Genomic DNA, 22575 nt, shown 5'->3' with positions numbered 1-22575 from the left:
AGGAGTGGTTCTGCAGGTGGTGACCACAGACCACTTCTCAGTTCCTATGCTTCCTGGCTGATGTTTTGGTCACTTTTGAATGCTGGCGGTGCTTTCACTCTAGTGGTAGCATGAGACGGAGTCTACAATCCACACAAGTGGCTCAGGTAGTGCAGCTCATCCAGGATGGCACACCAATGCGAGCTGTGGCAAGAAGGTTTGCTGTGTCTCTCAGCGTAGTGTCCAGAGCATGGAGGCGCTACCAGGAGACAGGCCAGTACATCAGGAGACGTGGGGGAGGCCGTAGGAGGGCAACAACCCAGCAGCAGGACCGCTACCTCCGCCTTTGTGCAAGGAGGAGCAGGAGGAGCACTGCCAGAGCCCTGCAAAATGACCTCCAGCAGGCCACAAATGTGCACGTGTCTGCTCAAACGGTCAGAAACAGACTCCATGAGGGTGGTATGAGGGCCCGACGTCCACAGGTGGTGGTTGTGCTTACAGCCCAAGACCGTGCAGGATGTTTGGCATTTGCCAGAGAACACCAAGATTGGCAAATTCGCCACTGGCGCCCTGTGCTCTTCACAGATGAAAGCAGGTTCACACTGAGCACATGTGACAGACGTGACAGAGTCTGGAGACGCCGTGGAGAACGTTCTGCTGCCTGCAACATCCTCCAGCATGACCGGTTTGGCGGTGGGTCAGTCATGGTGTGGGGTGGCATTTCTTTGAGGGGCCACAGAGCCCTCCATGTGCTCGCCAGAGGTAGCCTGACTGCCATTAGGTACCGAGATGAGATCCTCAGACCCCTTGTGAGACCATATGCTGGTGCGGTTGGCCCTGGGTTCCACCTAATGCAAGACAATGCTAGACCTCATGTGGCTGGAGTGTGTCAGAAGTTCCTGCAAGAGGAAGGCATTGATGCTATGGACTGGCCCGCCTGTTCCCCAGACCTTAATCCAATTGAGCACATCTGGGATATCATGTCTCACTCCATCCACCAACGCCACGTTGCACCACAGACTGTCCAGGAGTTGGCGGATGCTTTAGTCCAGGTCTGGGAGGAGATCCCTCAGGAGACCATCCGCCACCTCATCAGGAGCATGTCCAGGCATTGTAGGGAGGTCATACAGGCACGTGGAGGCCACACACACTACTGAGCCTCATTTTGACTTGTTTTAAGGACATTACATCAAAGTTGGATCAGCCTGTAGTGTGGTTTTCCACTTTAATTTTGAGTGTGACTCCAAATCCAGACCTCCATGGGTTGATAAATTTGATTTCCATTGATAATTGTTGTGTGATTTTGTTGTCAGCACATTCAACTATGTAAAGAAAAAAGTATTTAATAAGAATATTTCATTCATTCAGATCTAGGATGTGTTATTTTAGTGTTCCCTTTTTTTGAGCAGTGTGTATATATATATATATTCCTAAGAGCTATACCCCCAAAGCCATTGGCACATGAAAAGCTAAATTATATTGATCCCCTAATTTTTTTATAAACAAATGTGCGCCAAGCATGTCTGCTCTGTTATAAAATAATATATAGTAACCAATCAGCTGCTGTGAATTATTTTACACAACAAAGGGGAGGGGTTTGTTACAAAACACCATCTTGGCGGGAAAGGGTTTTTCCTGTGGTGCAGGATACATCAACTAGGTTATTCAAGAAAACACAGCTTTTCGGACATAGCTTTGCAAGCTAAATATCTTCGACTCGATTTGCATGATGGTTTCGGAAGAACCAAATCTTCCGAACACGTTTGTGAAATTGTACTACATGTTGCAGGTAAGATTAAGGACCATCGCTTAGAACTATGCATATACAACTACCCATGAAACATTGCTAGTGAGTCACAAGTTGTTTCCATTAACTTGTCCAGTGATATTTTGTTGTTGTCAACATTTAGAGTTCGTGTAGAAAATACATGCGACAATTGCCTGCTGGGGTGTCGACTAAAACAGCTGGACGTAATGACGTCACGTCGAATAAAAATGTAGTTTTTGAAGCGTTTCCATTACCCATTTAGGCAAATTGCGCAGACAGCCTGTATGCCCTCCCATCTATCTGTTTCATGTAGCCAGTGGTGTAAAAAGTACTCAATTGTCATACTTGAGTAAAAGCAAAGATACCTTAATAGAAAATGACCAAAGTGAAAGTATTTGGCTTTAAATATACTTAAGTGTTAAAAGTAAATGTAATTGCTAAGATGTACTTAAGTATAAATAGTAAATGTATAAATCATTTCTACTTTAACCTTTTGACGATACCCAAGGGCACACTAACACAATTTACAAACGTAGCATTTGTGTTTAGCGAGTCTGCCAGACCAGAGTGAATGACCAGGGATGTTCACTTGATAAGTGTGAATTGGACCATTTTCCTGTCAAGATGTAACGAGTACTTTTGGGTGTCAGGGAAAATGTATGGAGTAAAAAGTACACTTTTTCTTTAGGAATGTAGTAAAGTAAAAGTTGCCAAAAATACAAATAGTAAAGTACAGATACCCCAAACTACTTTAAATGTATTTTTACTTAAGTACTTTTCACAACTGCAGGTAGCCCGCAAAAACCAGCATGGATAGAATGCAATAATTGACTAATATTTGCTATATTCTAATACATCTCATGTGCCAACGTATCGCCATGGTCCGTGCCATGATGAAACTTGCACTCATGTAGATCTGAAATAATTGGATGGTAAAACTTGCCAGCCAAACAGAAAAGCAAGGCGAATCAATTCAGCCATTCTTGAAAGTCAGGAAAAACACCGCTTCCATCAGATCTGTTGCAATAAAGAAAGTTTGACAGATTAAAAATCCACCCCAGTCCAATGGATACAAATGTAATGTTTAGAAAATGTCTCCCATCTTCCGTTTCCATTACAATTTTTTTGTTGCGACATATTGCTTTTGTCAAATACCTAGGTCAATGTTAAACCTACTTAGCTACTGATATAGCTAGCTACCCCATTCAGAGGTAACTGATTTAGCGCCTATTGATGACAGTAGTATCTTCGGACAGGGGGTGTTTTGTTAAGAGCCCCAGCACTTGCTCTAAACATGAACTCATCGCTTGCGGTACGTTTTTGAAAACACACGGAACGTGTATTTCATATCGGCAAGAAACAAATAATAATACAAAAGTTAAATTACAACACACCTTCAAAAGGTTAGTGTTCCCACACAGCCACATGTCCATGTTACATCACTTATTTATGGCAGACATAGGTGGCGGCCACCTGTGCTAATGAACTATCTAGTGTTCGGTGAACACCTGTGTTTAAGTTAAACTGGGGAGGACGTGTAGTTTGTCTACTAGAGGCACACAGCTTGTGGATCTGCACCAAACTGCTACAGTAAGGTGTGTATTTTTCTTGAAAGACGCTTTCTTACTTCATGAAAGATAAGGGGCATATCAGCAAATGTTCCGAAACCCGTTTTGAGCGAAGATTATTGAAGTTTCTAAACATTAAAACATAACATCAGAATTGTAGTTCGGATGTAGCCAACAGTGGGCGAATGTAACGGCTGAAAACACTACACACGGAGAAGGGTTTGCAAGAGACGCTAACGTTAGTTAGTGACAAGCAACCATAACTTAATTGTAAAAACATTGGGTTAGTTATGCATGGACTGGTGCCCTGGGTGAGTGGAGATCAATGAAATGGTAGGTTGCAATAACTGTAATGTACCATAACCACTAAAACGAGACCTAGGACCAGCATGCGTTGTCTTATCTAACTTGTCTCTCAACAGACATCGAGAAGCAGCTGACTAGCGCCAAAGATGATCTATCGCTGACTATTTGGGTTTCCACTAGATAGCACAGTCAGAATTGGAAATATCGTAAAAATGTATGAAAATAATTATTCGCTTGTTATTATTGTAAGGTTAGCATTGCTGCTAATGTTAGGTTTAAAATAAGATTTTAAAGGTCGACTTTGGGCACGAAAAACCATCTACCTGCCCTGTACTCAATTTGTAACAGAAATGGGGTTTGCCTTTGGTGGTTCATCGATGTCATGTGCGCAGCGACCGTAGCTAGTTCGTTAGCTATGCTAGCCAGTGCAGTTAGCCAGTAACTCAGTATTTGTTTACGTCATTTCACATAATTTGTTTTTGGACGTAAACTGTAGAGAGCGATAAAAAAAATAGCACTTCTGTAGCCGAATACGTTATTCATATGTGTTTTGTTTTTAAGCATTAAATGACCTGAAATAATGGTGAATTGACTTTGTGGCTGAAGTAACTACTGACGACCCATCCCATTCGCCCATCCGTGGTTTCCACTAGCTTCTTTAGCCACAAAGTTAGATTCCAGTCAGGATCCACAGCCACATTCAAAATTGGCTACAAAAAAAAACGTGCTTTCGGTCATCATTTTAAGGTTAGGTATGAGGTTAGCAGTCCATGGTTAAGGTTAGGTTTAAAATAAAATTTTAACAAGATAAATTGTAGAAATGGGCGGATATTATAACTTTGTGGTTATAGAAGCTAGTGATGCCCCATCTTCGTCTCTGCTAGCGCTCATTGCGAGATATGTTTCCGGGTTCTGAGATGACTTTTTATGCATTCACATTACTGTAGTTTTGTAAATTCCCCGCCCATGTGCACCTGAAGTTTCCTTGGGCACTTAACTAGGTTTCTTTCCTGGACCTCCAGCATTGTCGGAGCTAGCTAGCAATCTTATAAACCTGTTTAAGTCATTACCAAATTGAAATGCATCCCAACATTTAATTGCAGGAAATGAAGCCAGCGAACACCGAGAGTGGTGTCCCTGTACTCCATTCAGCAAAAGAGGGGTGCAAACCCAAGAAATTCACCCCAGATGAGGTACTGGTACCAAATCCCAGCTTCAAAGAAAATCAAGGAATGAAAAGAAAGGTAAGTGTGTCCACCCATATGATGACCACTGATCCATGATGCAATTCCAAAGTGCCAAGTTCAGTGAATGTATGCATGCATGATTGTTTGTCTCAATTGTGTGTATAATGGGCTATAACTGGGCAATGGTAGTACTTTACAATTAAATGCAATTTGTCTCAGAGAAAAGCACTTCCTTTGAAAGTGGAAGGAAGAATTGAAAAAGTCAAAGAGGAGAAGGAAGACAAGGATGTAAGTGTTCATCACACACAGTATTTAGGCCAAATAACCTAGGTGTCATGTTTCATTTGGCACCAAACGGAAGAGAACTGATTGTATAATATTGAAACAGGGAGAGACTACCTCAAGTTGTCCAATGAAAAATGCTTGTTTTTCTTTTCTGTTGCGAAACGTTTGCTATGGCGTATGTGTAGAGGACATGAGTCGGTCATGGTTGCTCAAGGTCACGTGATGGGTAGCCCCTCCCTGCGAGTTCAAAATCTATTTCAGCCTTCAGGCCAATATCCTCTTGTTCTAACAGCTCTTATCATCCAATCATCTTGGAGTGTTCGTGCTGGGGTGCCATTCGAGGGAGGGGCACTCTGTCGTGGGGCAGGAGATCAAGGGGGGTGACTGTAGCGGACTTGACTCAGTCATGGTTGCTCATGGTCACGTGATAGGTAGCCCCACCTGCGACTTCAAAATCAGTCGGTTCTAGTGCCAATAGAGAATTTCCTCTTGGTCTAATGGTCAAGACCTTGGTTTCTCCCGTGGTAGACCCAGGTTCATATGTTACATGTGGACTAATGCAGAGGTTTTCAAACATCTCCTCGGCGACCCCCAGGTATTCCACGTATTTGAATTATTCCTGGGCTAGCACACCCCGTCATCGGCTGCCGTCGGACACCAGATAGCTATAACAACATATTATGTGGTTAGCTGATATGTAAAATACCGATCCAAGTGTTGTGGCATACATCATCAACATCTGAGCAGAGGACACAACCCTTGTTTAGGCGATCAGGTGAGCTAGTTCAGGGCTATAACAATAGTGTGAAACGTCTGTGGATCCAAGAGGAGACATTTGAAAACTGCATGAATGAATACAATCCTGTTGGTGATCTCACTTTACTCTTTGTTTTTACATTTCAGATACAACCTGGAAGTCTATCGATATATGAATTGGAACGGTTGGAAAATATCAGACAAAACCAAGTGTTCCTGTCCTCCATAAAACTGCTTGAGGTTAGTTTGTTGAAGAACAGAGTTTAAATGGTATCTACTTATGCATATTTTACTGAAACTTCTTGTGTGGTGAAATGAATAACATATATTATTGTTTCCTCAATAGGCCAAGCAGGATTTGAAACCAGAAAAAACACAGCGAGGTCTCAAGAGACAGAACAAGTAATGACAGATTCAACATCTGTACCAATGACTGAAAATATTTACTTCAATGTTTCCTGTGTATGTGCTTACATTGGTCAGTCGAATTTGGTCTTCTGTTATACATACTCAAACCCTTTAGGACATAAGGCCCATATGAGCTTCTGTTATACATACTCAAACCCTTTAGGACATACGGCCCATATGAGCTTCTGTTATACATACTCAAACCCTTTAGGACATACGGCCCATATGAGCTTCTGTAACGTATGGCATACAGAATGAATTTATTATGGCCAGCTTGGATAGAGAATGTCAGTGTGACTCGTTTCTGTTTCTAACGCAATGTAACTAATGTCTTGGCTCACTACAGTAAGGTAGCCTGGACAGAGATACTGCCTCCTCGCACCAAGTCCTTGAGAATCCAGAAGAAGGAAGCAGAGCGACTCCCCCTGCCCCCGGAACCACACAGGATTTATTATGAAGTCGAACGAGTAAGTGACTGATCAATAGCAAAATGCGACGTGAGTAACTGACCATAGGATATGCTCTTATGTTAAGAAATTGTACTTAACTACACAGAAAAGCCTACTTCTCACATTTGTTCCATTTTAATCTTGAAACAATAGTTTATTTCTCATGAAAATGGTTTGTTTGTTTATGTTGATGTGTATTTACTAAAGATTGAACGTGCCAGGAAGCCAGAGGGTCCCATTAGTATGGAGCCAATCAACATGGAGGAGGATAGTTCACTGCCACCTGAACTTCTCAAGCTGTGGACAGAGGTTGCACATTTGTTCACCATTACCTACTTTTCTCTAGCACGGTCCCAGATCTGTTTGTGCGTTTTTGCCAACTCATTAGGCATGAAAATGACCATAACGTTTGGCAAGCCCGCACAAACAGATCTGGGACCAGGCTAACTCTTCAGTCCTATGTTCAGCATAACTGTTTGCAGCTTTGCTGTTCTTTTACAGTTTCATTTTATTTCACAGGATTTAATCCAAGAAGAAAAGGAGGAGTTGGGTCTGGGAGAGTGAGTTTCATTTAGAATGTTAAGGAATTTGGCCTTTTTTCTGAACGTTCTGTGACAAATGTATATATTTGTAGTATTTGATGGACTTCCTGTATTGATTTGAATGTATAGATGTGTAAAACCCTAACCTGTGCCAGGCTGACATTACATTGGATATGTTTCCAGGTACCGTAGTACTCTGAAGAGCATGGAGCTGAGTGAGATTGGAGGAGTAGCTAAGGTGGTGAAGAGTCGTATCTTCTCTGTTGCCTTCCACCCGTGTAGCAGTCGTCTGCTCATGGCTGCTGGGGACAAGTTGGGTGGAGTGGGGCTCTGGAACCTCGTGAGTACATACAGTGAAACTGGAGGCCGTAGAGTTAATGTGTGACTGGGCTTATTTGGGTTTTGTTGTTCTTTCAGGAATCTGGTATGGGTGATGTCGTGCTGCCGTTTGTTGTTTCCTCAGGACTCTTGCTGTGTTCAAAACAACTGGAAGCTCAGGAAAAATAAAAGTCCAAATCATGACATCAGTGATCTTCAGGTCGGAGCTCTAGAAAGAGGCCCGAGTTGGATGACCGTTCAAATCAACAACAAAAAAATCAGTCTGATCAGTTGTTTTGAACGCGCTGAAGTCGGAGGTTTCCGAGTTCCCAGTTGTTTTGAACGCGCTGAAGTCGGAGGTTTCCGAGTTCCCAGTTGTTTTGAACGCGCTGAAGTCGGAGGTTTCCGAGTTCCCAGTTGTTTTGAACGCGCTGAAGTCGGAGGTTTCCGAGTTCCCAGTTGTTTTGAACGCACTGAAGTCGGAGGTTTCCGAGTTCCCAGTTGTGAATACGACAACGGCGTGCTGCTGTTTGTTTCCTCAGGACTCTGATATGGGGATGAGGGCGTGCTGCTGTTTGTTTCCTCAGGACTCTGATATGGGGGATGAGGGCGTGCTGCTGTTTGTTTCCTCAGGACTCTGATATGGGGGATGAGGGCGTGCTGCTGTTTGTTTCCTCAGGACTCTGATATGGGGGATGAGGGCGTGCTGCTGTTTGTTTCCTCAGGACTCTGATATGGGGGATGAGGGCGTGCTGCTGTTTGTTTCCTCAGGACTCTGATATGGGGGATGAAGGCGTGCTGCTGTTTGTTTCCTCAGGACTCTGATATGGGGGATGAGGGCGTGCTGCTGTTTGTTTCCTCAGGACTCTGATATGGGGATGAGGGCGTGCTGCTGTTTGTTTCCTCAGGACTCTGATATGGGGGATGAGGGCGTGCTGCTGTTTGTTTCCTCGGGACTCTGATATGGGGGATGAGGGCGTGCTGCTGTTTGTTTCCTCAGGACTCTGATATGGGGGATGAGGGCGTGCTGCTGTTTGTTTCCTCAGGACTCTGATATGGGGGATGAGGGCGTGCTGCTGTTTGTTTCCTCAGGACTCTAATATGGGGGATGAGGGCGTGCTGCTGTTTGTTTCCTCAGGACTCTGATATGGGGATGAGGGCGTGCTGCTGTTTGTTTCCTCAGGACTCTGATATGGGGGATGAGGGCGTGCTGCTGTTTGTTTCCTCGGGACTCTGATATGGGGGATGAGGGCGTGCTGCTGTTTGTTTCCTCAGGACTCTAATATGGGGGATGAGGGCGTGCTGCTGTTTGTTTCCTCAGGACTCTGATATGGGGGATGAGGGCGTGCTGCTGTTTGTTTCCTCAGGACTCTGATATGGGGGATGAGGGCGTGCTGCTGTTTGTTTCCTCAGGACTCTGATATGGGGATGAGGGCGTGCTGCTGTTTGTTTCCTCAGGACTCTGATATGGGGGATGAGGGCGTGCTGCTGTTTGTTTCCTCGGGACTCTGATATGGGGGATGAGGGCGTGCTGCTGTTTGTTTCCTCAGGACTCTGATATGGGGGATGAGGGCGTGCTGCTGTTTGTTTCCTCAGGACTCTGATATGGGGGATGAGGGCGTGCTGCTGTTTGTTTCCTCAGGACTCTAATATGGGGGATGAGGGCGTGCTGCTGTTTGTTTCCTCAGGACTCTGATATGGGGATGAGGGCGTGCTGCTGTTTGTTTCCTCAGGACTCTGATATGGGGGATGAGGGCGTGCTGCTGTTTGTTTCCTCGGGACTCTGATATGGGGGATGAGGGCGTGCTGCTGTTTGTTTCCTCAGGACTCTAATATGGGGGATGAGGGCGTGCTGCTGTTTGTTTCCTCAGGACTCTGATATGGGGGATGAGGGCGTGCTGCTGTTTGTTTCCTCAGGACTCTAATATGGGGGATGAGGGCGTGCTGCTGTTTGTTTCCTCAGGACTCTGATATGGGGATGAGGGCGTGCTGCTGTTTGTTTCCTCAGGACTCTGATATGGGGGATGAGGGCGTGCTGCTGTTTGTTTCCTCAGGACTCTGATATGGGGGATGAGGGCGTGCTGCTGTTTGTTTCCTCAGGACTCTGATATGGGGGATGAGGGCGTGCTGCTGTTTGTTTCCTCAGGACTCTAATATGGGGGATGAGGGCGTGCTGCTGTTTGTTTCCTCAGGACTCTGATATGGGGGATGAGGGCGTGCTGCTGTTTGTTTCCTCAGGACTCTGATATGGGGGATGAGGGCGTGCTGCTGTTTGTTTCCTCAGGACTCTGATATGGGGGATGAGGGCGTGCTGCTGTTTGTTTCCTCAGGACTCTGATATGGGGGATGAGGGCGTGCTGCTGTTTGAGCCACACGTCCAGCCGGTGGCCTGCATGGCCTTCTCCAGGTCACATCCTACAGACCTGTTGACCCTCAGCTACGACGGGACGTTACGGAGCACAGACGTGGAGAAAGCCGTTTTTGATGAGGTACCATGCATAATACAGTGATGATAATAAATGGCATTTAACAAACAGTTTTTCCAAAGCAACATAAAACGGTGAGTGCATGTATTTTCATATGTGACCCCAGTGGGAATTGAACACACATATCAGACTTTAGATTACCTGTTTGGTCTTTGTTACGTTATCTCTGTCCTTTCTCCAACTAGGTGTATCGGATCAAGGATGGCTTGAGAACCTTTGACTTCCTGTCACATGACTGTTCGACGCTGGTCACCGGGGACTGGTACGGAGACGTTGCCATTGTTGACAGGCGGACTCCAGGGTAAAGTAACATCATTTTGATTTGCTCTCTGTACAAGGACTGGCCATTGTGTTATAAGTCAAAAGCTTATTGCTAATGCCTTATTAATGTTGGTCTGTCTCGTTTTACTCAGAACCTCTCATGAGTCCCTCCATAGCCTGGACACCAAGACGGTTCGCTGTGTTCACGTCCACCCTGTTCAGAAGCAGTACATCATGGTGGCTGAGAACAGGTACAAAATGGGAATCAGTGCTTTGATGTGCAATATGTCAGCCAATCAGGTCGACCCATGTCATTATGGCAAGCAATCTCTATACAAGCCTTGGGACAATCCTATGTTTTAATAAGTTGATGTATTTTGTCAAGTTTGCAAAATTATTACTTTTATATATATATATATAGATAGATAGATAGATAGATAGTCCTATTAAGGAAATCCACGTTTTATTTCATTGATATTTTGTGTTGCTTAAACTGATAGATTTTTTTGTGGATTTTTCTCTAGTATTGTGAGCATTTACGATGCTCGATGTTTGAAGGCGTCGTCAACAGAGCCAGTCTCCCAGCTCTATGGTCACTCAAAGAGCATCTCAAGTGCCTACTTCTCTCCTGGCACTGGCAACAGAGTAGTGACCACCTGCCTAGACAACATCAGGTGAGTCTGCATGCCACAGTAAGATGTTAGTACATTAAAATATGCAAAGAGATAAAAAAAAAATGACCGAAGTTCAAATAAATAATTTGCTTATGTGCGATAAGTGTTTTAAAAGTTGCACTAAGCTATTGTCCAATACTTGAAACCTGAAATGTTTATCAATTAAATGTACTTTGTTTTTCAGGATTTACGACACCTCGGAACTAACCTCCAGAGCTCCGCTACTGACCTCCATCCAGTAAATTCATTATTCTATCACATTTACAAAGCGAAACTGACCAGGTATCTCATGAGAAATAGTGTTTTATCGCTACTGGCTAAATAAAGATTAAATAAAAAAACATTGGAAAGATCCCGCAACCTCTGTTTGCATTGGTTTACTCTCCAATGCCGGTGTTCTAGTATGTATGCTTTATACAAATAGACATCAGCCAGCAAATCCAGAAGTATTTGTAATAGTGTATTGGTGTAATGCTGATGAATCCATTTCCTTTGTCCCTCTTTGCAGACAGAACTTGTACACAGGGCGCTGGCTGTCCAAGCTGCAGGCGACGTGGGACCCCAAGAGGGACGATTGCTTCGTTGTGGGCAGCATGCAGCGGCCTCGCAGAGTCCAGGTATAAGCACTCCTTTGTTCCCACGTCTATCATCAAACCTCAAAAACAATAAGTAAGATCTGAGGTCATGTTACTATTCCCCTAACAGAATGTGTAAGGTCAGTGTACAAGTTATGGATTATGTGGCTATGCATGGTATGGGTAACGTTTCATATATTTTGTATACAGGGGCACTGTGTCCAAGACAATTTTTTCCTCTGGGACAATAAAGTATATCATTTTCTATCCAGGTGTTCCATGAGAGTGGGCAGCTCCAGCACTCCTTCCAGGACCCAGAGATAACCACTGTGCTCTCAGTCACAGCCTTCCACCCCACCAGGAACGCTCTACTGGGGGGTAACGCCTCCGGGCGGCTGTACGTCTTCACCGACTGAGAGCAGGATGCCTGTATGTGTTCGCTGCCTGAGAGTAGAAACCTTGGCCATTGTTCACAAAACATCTGATCTAGGATCAGGTACCCTCCCTATTATTCATTATGATCTGGAAGGCTAAACTGATCATAGATCAGCACTCCTACTCTAAAATGTGAATCATGATACGGGCCTAGAACACATGCTTAGAATAGACCAAAATAAGTTGTTTAATGTTTTTCTGCAAGCTGCCTTTGTTGTTTTCTATCAAATTATTGATGTTTTGTTAGTTTAAATAAAGTTGTATATTTAGCCGAAGTTGTGCTTTTCATGTAGTTTAGCTCTTTCATTGGCTGTATTGTGAGTGAATTTTGTGATTGATGGTTTTATTCTTTCAATAAAAACTACCAGAATTCAGTGGCTACAGCCCTACAATCATTAAAATCATGGCTAAATACCAGTGTGTTGAAAATGTGTCCCATATCAGGCAACTCACTCTTCTGTGCCTAGGCTAATTATTTTCTGCAGTTTTTCCCTCAACACCAACAATAACATTACAGTGTAGGCCTGCCTACCTTAGAAGTAAGCTATGTTATTAGACTAGTAGGTTTAGTGAGAAGTGTTGTGTATGTTAGGCTGTGGGGGAAATTTCAGAAATTGTTTTCAAATTGATAAAGCAATCTTTGTTAATAATATGACCACCCTACCTTCAATTATTGGGCTTAAATTACTGTAATTATGTATTCTGTACTGGCTAATTTGCATTTTAATTACATTTGTACTTTGATTTGAATCATCTTTGTTCTACATCAGCCCTGAACATGTCACATCAATTGAGCACCATCTTTAGATATTTGACAAAACTTGTTGAATTTAAGAATTAGACTAAGGAGTAACATTGACCTGTCCGTGGCCTTTTTAACCTTTCCGATCACTTAATGAGATCTCAGCAAGGGTAAGGCCTGTCCTCGTGAAATAAAGTGTTTCTGAGAAGCATCTCTATAATTTTATTTAAAATGGTCTGAGCAGGCTTGAATTGCTCTGCCAATGCATCGTTCAAGTCAATATGCAGTGATAAGGGACGATTTGAAATTGACTGGGGTGGGGTGGTACAAAATAGGGGAGAGTTGTGTTTTCTTTTAACTCTTTGAGGGCATGGCAGATTTACGCCCCCTTTGGAGAAATTGGGTACCCCTAGTAAACTGAAAAAAAAATTGTCAAAAATTGCTAATATATGCATATAATAATTATTATTGGATAGAAAACACTAAAGCTTCTAAAACCGTTGGAATTATGTCTGTAAGTATAGCAGAACTCACAGGGCATGCATTCTTCCAAACTAGTTTTGTGGTCATGAAAGTTGGAGCAACTTTGACGTCATCGCCCCCACCCTTCCCAACCACTTATGGATCTGGGGACACTTTCCATCTCTTCCACTAGATGTCCTCTTTCTGTAGAGCGTTTAATCGTTCAAATCGCGCGAGAATTGGCCCTATGGGAGTGATTTGAGTAAGTGCCGCGAGAAAAAAACCTGTGCGTTAGGGCGCGAATTGGTCACAGCCATTCCTTTGTTCCAGCACTCCTGGGAAGAGCAAACGATGCCCGGTTGAATTGAAATTTGTTTTGTGTGTTAAAAACATCATAAAGCTTGCTTCTGCACTTAGTTTGACCTGTTTAGTCGACATATAATATGTAATTTTGAAGTTTTGATGCGCAACGTTTCCGGACCAGAGGACATTTTGGGTGCATTTCAGCTGATGTTATTAGCTGTAGCTAATACAAAGACGCAAGACTTCCTCTAGAGGAACTCCTCGCATCAACAGGTTTTAAATGGCGCATTGAAGGTTAGTTTATTTTAATTTATATACACTTCCGGTCAAAAGATTTAGAACACCTACTCATTCAATTGTTTATTTTTACTATTTTCTACATTGTAGAACAATAGTGACTAGAACTATGAAATAACACATGGAATTGTATAGTAACCAAAATAAGTGTTAAACAAATCTAAATATAGTTTATATTTTGAGATTATTCTAAGTAGCCACCCTTTGCCTTGACATCTTTGCACACTCTTGGCATTCTCTCAACCAGCTTCACCTGGAATGCTTTTCCAACAGTCTTGAAGGAGTTCCCACATATGCTGAGCACTTGTTGGCTGCTTTTCCTTCACACTGCTGTCCAACTCTTCCCAAACCATCTCAATTGGGTTGAGGTCGGGTGATTGTGAAGGCCAGGTCATCTGATGCAACACTTCATTACTCTCCTTGGTAAAATAGCCCTTACACAGCCTGGAGTTGCATTGGGTCATTGTCCTGTTGAAAAACAAATTATAGTCTGACTAAGCACAAACCAGCAGAATGCTGTGGTAGCCATGCTGGTTAAGTGTGCCTTGAATTCTAAATAAATCCCAGACAGTCACCAGCAAAGCACCTCCTCCATGCTTTACGGTCGGAAATACACATGCAGAGATCATCCGTTCACCCACACCTCATCTCATAAAGACACGGCAGTTGGAACCAAAAATATCCCATTTGGATTGCAGACCAATGGACAGATTTCCACCGGTCTAATATCCATTGCTCGTGTTTCTTGGCCCAAGCAAATCTCTTTTTATTATTGGTGTCCTTTAGTAGTGGGTTCTTTGCAGCAATTCGACCATGAAAGCCGGATTCACAGTCTCCTCTGAACAGTTGATGTTGAGATGTGTCTGTTACTTGAACTCTGTGAAGCATTTATTTGGGCTGCAATTTCTGAGGATGATAACTAATGAACTTATCATCTGCAGCAGAGGTAACTCTGGGTATTCCTTTCCTGTGGCGGTCCTCATGAGAGCCAGTTTCATCATAGTGCTTGATGGTTTTTGCGACTCCACTTTCCGTATTGACTGACTCATGTCTTAAAGTAAAGTAATGATGGACTGTCGTTTCTCTTTGCTTATTTGAGCTGTTCTTGCCATAGTATGGACTTGGTCTTTTACCAAATAGTGATAGGGTTCTGTATACTATGTTCTACCTTGTCACAACACAACTGATTGGCTCAAACACATTAAGATGGAAAAAAATTCCTCTAATGAACTTTTAAGAAGGCACACCTGTTAATTGAAATGCATTCCAGGTGACTACCTCATGAAGCTAGTTGAGAGTGTGCAAAGCTGTCATCAAGGCAAAGGGTGGTTATTTGAAGAATCTCAAATATATTTTGATTTGTTTAACACTTTTTTTGGTTACTACATGATTCCATATGTGTTATTTCATAGTTTTGATGTCTTCACTATTATTCTACAATGTAGCAAATAGGTGAATAAAGAAAAACCCTTTGAATGAGTAGGTGTTCTAAAACTTTTGACTGGTAGTGTGAATATATCTATTTATTTATATATATTTATATATTCACAGTGCGTTCAGGAAAGAATTCAGACCCCTTGACCTTGTCCAAATGTTGTTACGTTACAGTTATATTCTAAAATGTATTACATCGTTTTTCCCCCTCATCTGTCTATACACAATACCCCATAATCACAAAGTAAAAACCGAATAGTTTATTTTATTTTATTTTTTAAATAAATCACATTTACATTATTATTCAGACCCTTTACTCAGTACCTTGAAGCACCTTTGGCAGTGATTACTGCGTCAAGTCTTCTTGGGTATGACGCTACAAACTTGGCACACCTGTATTTGGAGAGTTTCTCCCATTCTTCTCTGCAGATCTTCTCAAGCTCTGTCAGGTTGGATGGGGAGCGTTGCTGTTCAGCTATTATCAGGTCTCTCCAGAGATGTTCAATCTGGTTTAAGTCTGGGCTCTGGCTGGGCCACTCAAGGACATTCTGGGCCACTTCTCCCCAGTTTGAGGTCCTGAGTGCTCTGGAGCAGGTTTTCATCAAGAATCTCTCTGTACATTGTCCCATTCGTCTTTGCCTCAATTCTGACTAGTCTCCCAGTCCCTGCCGCTGAAAAACAACCCCACAGCATGATGCTGCCACCACCATGCTTCACCGTAGGGATGGTGCCAGGTTTCCTCCAGTCGTGACACTTGGCATTCAGGCTCAGTTTGGCCGCATGGCCAGCTCTAGGAACAGTCTTGGTGGTTCCAAACTTCTTCAATTTAAGCATGATGGAGGCCACTGTGTTCTTAGGAACATTCACTGCTGCAGAGAAATTTTGGCACCCTTCCCCAGATCTGTGCCTTGACACAATCCTGTCTCTGAGCTCTACGTACAATTCCTTCGACCTTATTGCTTAGTTTTTGCTCTGACATGCACTGTCAACTGTGGGACCTTATATAGACAGGTGTGTGTGTGCTTTTCCAAATCATGTCCAATCAATTGAATTTACCACAGGTAGACTCCAAGTTGTAGAAACATCTCAAGGATGATCAATGGAAACAGGATGCACCTCAGCTCAATTTCGAGTTTCATAGCAAAGGGTCTGGATACTTATGTGAAAAAGGTATTTCTGTTTTTTATTTTTAATACATTTGCAACATTTTCTAAAAACCTGTTTTCACTTTCGCTTACAGCGTGATCTGCGTCAGAAATAGAACTGACTTCTATTTTAGCCCTTGGCAACGCAGACACTCGTTGGTGCGCACAAGCAGTGTGGGTGCAATAATTGAATAACATAGATTTCTACATTTATATTGCAACGCTCGCGGATGTGACGCATGCAGTGTAGTCAGTCTGTAAGTTGTGGAAGTCAGCCCATACTGCTGTTTACTTGTGTATTGCTGACTCTACCATCAAGACATTACTTTACAAACACAACCCAAGATACTACACACACTTGAAAGGGTCTTGGCTTATAATCATTTCAGTTTAAAAGTCCCATTTAGTTAGAGTCTGATGGTAGGTAGCACATTTATTCATCATCATGAGCAAATCTTCTACTGTATGTTCAGAGCTGTTTACAGTTCACTCTTCTCACTGATCATTTACTGTTATTTATTTTATTCCACAGGATTCAATCGAAGAAGAAAAGGAGGAGTTGGATCTGAAAGAGTGAGTTTATTGCTTGCCATATTTGGACTTTTGCTTTACAAATCAAATCAAATCAAATGTATTTACATTGCCCTTCGTACATCAGCTGATATCTCAAAGTGCTGTACAGAAACCCAGCCTAAAACCCCAAACAGCAAGCAATGCAGGTGTAGAAGCACTGTGGCTAGGAAAAACTCCCTAGAAAGGCCAAAACCTAGGAAGAAACCTAGAGAGGAACCAGGCTATGGGGGTGGCCAGTCCTCTTCTGGCTGTGCCGGGTGGAGATTATAACAGAACATGGCCAAGATGTTCAAATGTTCATAAATTACCAGCATGGTCGAATAATAATAAGGCAGAACAGTTGAAACTGGAGCAGCAGCACGGCCAGGTGGACTGGGGACAGCAAGGAGTCATCATGTCAAGTAGTCCTGGGGCATGGTCCTAGGGCTCAGGTCCTCCGAGAGAGAGAAAGAAAGAGAGAAGGAGAGAATTAGAGAACGCACACTTAGATTCACACAGGACACCGAATAGGACAGGAGAAGTACTCCAGATATAACAAACTGACCCTAGCCCCCCGACACATAAACTACTGCAGCATAAATACTGGAGGCTGAGACAGGAGGGGTCAGGAGACACTGTGGCCCCATCCGAGGACACCCCCGGACAGGGCCAAACAGGAAATGGTTACATTATGGAGGTTAGGCATTTGTCCTTTTTATAAGTGTTCTGTGACAAACTACATTATTGTATTAGTATTTAATGGACATCTTGTACTGATTTGAATGTAAAGACGTGTAAAACCCTAACCTGTGCCAGGCTGACATTATATTGGATATGTTTCCAGGTACCGTAGTACTCTGAAGAGCATGGAGCGGAGTGAGATTGGAGGAGTAGCTAAGGTGGTGAAGAGTCGTATCTTCTCTGTTGCCTTCCACCAGTGTAGCAGTCGTGTGCTGATGGCTGCTGGGGACAAGTTGGGTGGAGTTGTGGAACTTTGAGCGTACTCTCAGTATCTCACGCTGCCACACAGCTTTGTTTTTGTCAATTTCCAGGACTTTTTGGAGAGTAAAAATGTGTTTATTCAAAATCCTAACTTTAACCTTAACCCGAAACCTTGTCAGGACATTCTGGTGACTTACCAGAACATTGTGGTCCTGATCCAGGCAGTATCACATTCACCTATGATTGAGAGTCCCATAGGGTGGCGCATATTTGGCCCAGTGTCGTCCGGGTTTCGCCGGGGTAGGCCGTCATTGGTTGTTTTTTTATGTTGTATGTTTTATCTCCAAGACACTTTTGCTATTGTTTTGTAAGTCAATAAAGTTATAGCTGAAGTTGCACTTTTCATGTAGTTTATTATTTTTCAGTACGGAGGCTGAGGCAGACAAGTCATGTTATTATAATGTAGTCTGAGAGCCATACAAAACCCCCAAGTGAAGATCTAGTGCCAGTGTTTCACCTCTAGATGGCAGTGTTGTAATACATTCACAACAACTACACTGAAGTCATACTAGCTCTGGTTAAGGAAAGGGGGATGATACCTAGTCAGTTGTACAACTGAATGCCTTCAACTGAAATGTGTCCTCCACATTTAACCCAACCCCTCTAAATCAGAGAGGTGCAGGGCGCTGCCTTAATCGACATACACTTCTTCAGCGCCCTGGGAACAGTGGGTTAACTGCCTTGCTCAGGGGCAGAACGACAGATTTTTACCTTGTCGTCTCGGGGATTCGATCCAACAACCTTTAGGTTACTGGCCCAATGCTCTAACCCTTAAGGCGTCCGCAAACAGGTTTGGTTTGCTCCTAGCAGAACTTGGCTAAGCGAAGCGAACGTCTGTGCTTGCACATTCCCTGAAGAAAAAATGCGGCAATATTACTGTTTGTCCCTCTTGAGCCACCGTAGCAACAACATAGCCAGGAAAATAGATGGATAGAGGAGACATCTTTATATCTGTGCCATCATAGTGTCTGTGCCAGCATGGGCTGCACCATTGAGGCTACAACCATAAAAATCCCCACCTAGTTGACTACTTTGACAATTTTTTAAATGCTGGAAGAGCTCAATGGCCCTTCACTGGTATACTATTATTTACAAAGCCACTTTGGGTTTACTAACATTTTATTTGGCCATTTTTATTGTTCAGAAATGTGGTGGGTACTCTCTTCATTCGCAGGACTTTTTCCTGCTAACTGTTCCAAATGTCCGAACTGAATTTGCTAAAAGGGTTTTAATGGACTCTGCTCCATCGGCTTGGAACGCCTTACAAAATACTTTTAAACTGGAAGAACTTGTCCTGATTGGTGTTTTTAAATCACAGATGAATGATCTTGAGACTGATTCCCTGACCTGGCAATGTTTTTAATTAATTTGCTGTTTTTGATTTTGTTATACTCCTGTGAATTCTATGGTTTTTACTAGATTGTAGTTTTTCATGTCTGTCTTTAATTGTGAAATTATTTGGTGCTGCCTATCTTGGCCAGGATGCTCTTGAAAAAGAGATTTCAAATCTCAATGAGCCCTTGCTGGTTAAATAAAGGTTAAATAAATAAAATGACTCTGCCCATGCTAAAACTGCCTTTTGACCACTAGAGGTCTCTCCGCTGCCAGAAACAGTTATTTAAAATAGTCCAAATGAAGCTAAGATAAATAAGAAATCTGTCATAAATTGGCGTTTTTGCCGAGGTCTTATTCACGCAATTTTACATCTAACTAAGCTTTTTGGTGCAGTATTTCTCAAGTGAAAATATGTGCATGAAAACGAGTCGTCTCTCGTTCAATGACAACAAACACTTAATTGAAGAATCCCGTCCATATTTCCCACTCCTACTAGGAGTAGTACTGTTGACAAATCATTGACGAAGGGCATAGACTTCGGGTACCGAACTTGAATTTGCTTCGAAAAATTATTTTCTCAAACAGCTGAAAAAAATACCTGCCCAAACAACAAAACAAACTCACAAAATTGTCACAATATACAGTACTAGCCAAAAGTTGGACATACCTACTCATTCCAGGGTTTTTCTTTATTTTTCCTATTTTCTACAATGTAGAATAATAGTAAAGACATCAAAACTATGAATTACCACATGGAATCATTTTAGATTTGAGATTCTTTAAAGTAGCCACCTTGATGACAGCCGCTTGATGACAGCTTTGCACACTCTTGGCATTCTCTCAACCAGCTTCATGAATGCATTTCAATTAACAGGTGTGCCTTCTTAAAAATTTCATTTGTAGAATTTCTTTCCTTAATGCGTTTGAGCCAATCAGTTGTGTTGTGACAAGGTTGTGGTGATAAACAGAAGATAGCCCTATTTGGTAAAAGACCAAGTCCATATTCTGTCAAGAACAGATCAAATAAGCAACGAGAAACAACAGTAAATTATTTCTTTAAGACATGAATGTCAGTCAATCCATAAAATGTCAAGAACTTTTAACGTTTCTTCAAGTGCAGTTGCCAAAACCATCAAGCACTATGATGAAACTGGCTCTCATGAGGACCGCCACAGGAAAGGAAGACAGAGAGTTACCTCTGTTGCAGAGTATTAGTTAATGAGAGTTAACTGCACCTCAGATTGCAGCCCACAGAAATGCTTCACAGAGTTCAAGTAACAGACACATCTCAACATCAACTGTTCAGAGGAGACTGTGAATCAGGCCTTCATGGTTGAATTGCTGCAAAGAAAACACTACTAAAGGACACCAATAAGAAGAAAAATAAAAACATGAGCAATGGACATTAGACCGGTGGAAATCTGTCCTTTGGTCTGATGAGTCCAAATTTGAGATTTTTGGTTCCAACCGCTGTGTCTTTGTGAGACGCTGAGTAGGCGAACGGATGATCTCTGCATGTGTGGTTCCCATAGTGAAGCATGGAGGAGGAGGTGTTATGGTGTGGGGTTGCTTTGCTGGTAACACTGTCTGCGATTTTATTTAGAATTCAAGGCACACTTAACCAGCATGGCTACCACAGCATTCTGCAGTGATACGCCATCCCATCTGGTTTGCGCTTAGTGGGACTATCATTTGTTTTTCAACAGGACAATGACCCAAAAAACACCTCCAGGCTGTGTAAGGGCTATTTGACCAATGAGAGTGATGGAGTGCTGCATCGGATGACCTGCACTCCACAATCACCCGACCTCAAACCCAATTGAGATGGTTTGGGATGAGTTGGACCGTAGAGTGAAGGGAAAGCAGCCAACACGTTCTCAGTATATGTGGGAACTCCTTCAAGACTGTTGGAAAAGCATCATGAAGCTGGTTGAGAGAATACCAAGAGTGTGCAAAGCTGTCACCAAGGCAAAGGATGGTTACTTTGAAGAATCTAAATTATATTTTCATTTGGTACTACATGATTCCATATGTGTTATTTCATAGTTTTGATGTATTCACTATTACTCTACAATGTAGAAAATAGGTAAATAAAGAAAAACCCTTTGAATGAGTACGTGTTCTAAAACTTTTGACTGGTAGTGTATGTGCGAACTGTTTAGAGTGGGAAGTATACGGTAAGATTTACAAGGAACCATCAGAAATAACAAATATTGTGTAGTATTTTATACTGTTAGAAAATAAGCGTTACAATGGTTGAGATGGTATGAGTAAGACTCACGAGGTGAAGGACACATTTAAGAATAAATTATATTTATTGATAAATTAATCATCGAATACACCAGTCTTCATTCTGTGATAAAAAAATATTCAGTCTTGATTGGGAGTAACAACAGAAATGTAGAAGACATGCTTACAGAGACCGATCCATATGCATGGCCATGAGACAGTAAGGGAGCTAACAGAAGGACATTGCAGAGGCTGTCTGGGTGTTCCTAACACTGGAGTCATCCAGGTCGTCTTCATTGCAGTCACACTGCTCAGATTGTCAGATCTTACCACCTGGGTCGCTAGTATTCATTAGTGCACACACCGTAGGAAAATGTCTTGCAACGAAACAATTAAGTTAAGGTTGTCCCTCCCTGTTTGTTTCTTCAGTTTGTTTTCTAGTGAATGCGACCCCTGGAGACATGTTTGCACATCTCCGGAACCACACTGATATGATATTGCTATTGATTTATAGCGATCTTTTGAGATGTGCAGCATGACTGCAACAACCTGGAACGCACCCATTGCAATCAACACTGAGCTGCATGTTACTGCTACACCATCTTCTCATCATCATCTCATCCCATGCATTAAGAAGCTAGGTTCACCAGTATAACGGTAGGTAGGCTAATCATGAAAAACATGTCACTTGAATATCCAGTGATCCTATATGGAAAGACAGGAGAACACATCAAAACAAACCGAAAAACATCACTCACTTTTTCTGTCTGTAGCTGCCCACATTGATTTCAACATTGAATTATTTTCAAATGTTTTCATTATTGCTCAAATAAGGTTGTATTGTTTGTCATACACATTGAACTGAAATTCAAAGTTGCGATCTGAGGTATAAAAATCGAAATATTCTGCCTTGACTGGCCTTCCACAACTTCAAACAAAATCAATCAATTTAATCTAATACACCAATCAGGGACCAACCACTTATCATTATCTTAATATTGCTGCATAGCAGACCACATTAATTCATAAATCTATATTATTTATTAAACCCACCATACACTAGTCTACTGAGGGATT

At 42.5% G+C, this 22575-nt stretch overlaps 1 protein-coding gene and 1 long non-coding RNA gene across 8 annotated transcripts; both read left to right on the top strand.

The window, feature by feature from the left end:
* Window positions 1–1601: 1601 nt before the first annotated feature.
* Window positions 1602–12409, top strand: LOC110506771 (WD repeat-containing protein 76). Of its 7 annotated transcripts, none has more exons than XM_021586627.2 (16): window positions 1602–1768; window positions 4725–4865; window positions 5028–5096; window positions 5997–6089; window positions 6196–6251; window positions 6604–6724; window positions 6914–7015; window positions 7226–7266; window positions 7432–7588; window positions 9897–10055; window positions 10238–10353; window positions 10466–10564; window positions 10838–10987; window positions 11172–11225; window positions 11496–11604; window positions 11835–12409. In XM_021586627.2, exons 1-16 carry the CDS (start codon window positions 1706–1708, stop codon window positions 11976–11978), a joined length of 1674 nt encoding a protein of 557 aa, XP_021442302.2. In that variant the 5' UTR covers window positions 1602–1705; the 3' UTR covers window positions 11979–12409. The 7 variants fall into 7 exon arrangements, with proteins under 7 accessions (XP_021442302.2, XP_036819852.1, XP_036819851.1 ...); XM_036963956.1 differs by lacking the exon at window positions 1602–1768 and adding an exon at window positions 3018–3342; XM_036963954.1 differs by lacking the exon at window positions 1602–1768 and adding an exon at window positions 3027–3059.
* Window positions 12410–13634: 1225 nt separating this feature from the next.
* LOC118944513 lies at window positions 13635–19134 on the top strand. The gene is made up of 3 exons (XR_005039851.1): window positions 13635–13798; window positions 16913–16953; window positions 17777–19134. It is a non-coding gene; the product is annotated as an uncharacterized LOC118944513 (long non-coding RNA).
* Window positions 19135–22575: the final 3441 nt, after the last annotated feature.

Source organism: Oncorhynchus mykiss, chromosome 26, assembly GCF_013265735.2.
Source record: "Oncorhynchus mykiss isolate Arlee chromosome 26, USDA_OmykA_1.1, whole genome shotgun sequence".
Lineage (NCBI taxonomy): Eukaryota > Metazoa > Chordata > Actinopteri > Salmoniformes > Salmonidae > Oncorhynchus > Oncorhynchus mykiss.
Note: the sequence above shows the minus strand (reverse complement) of the source record. Positions and strands in the feature narration are given on the sequence as shown.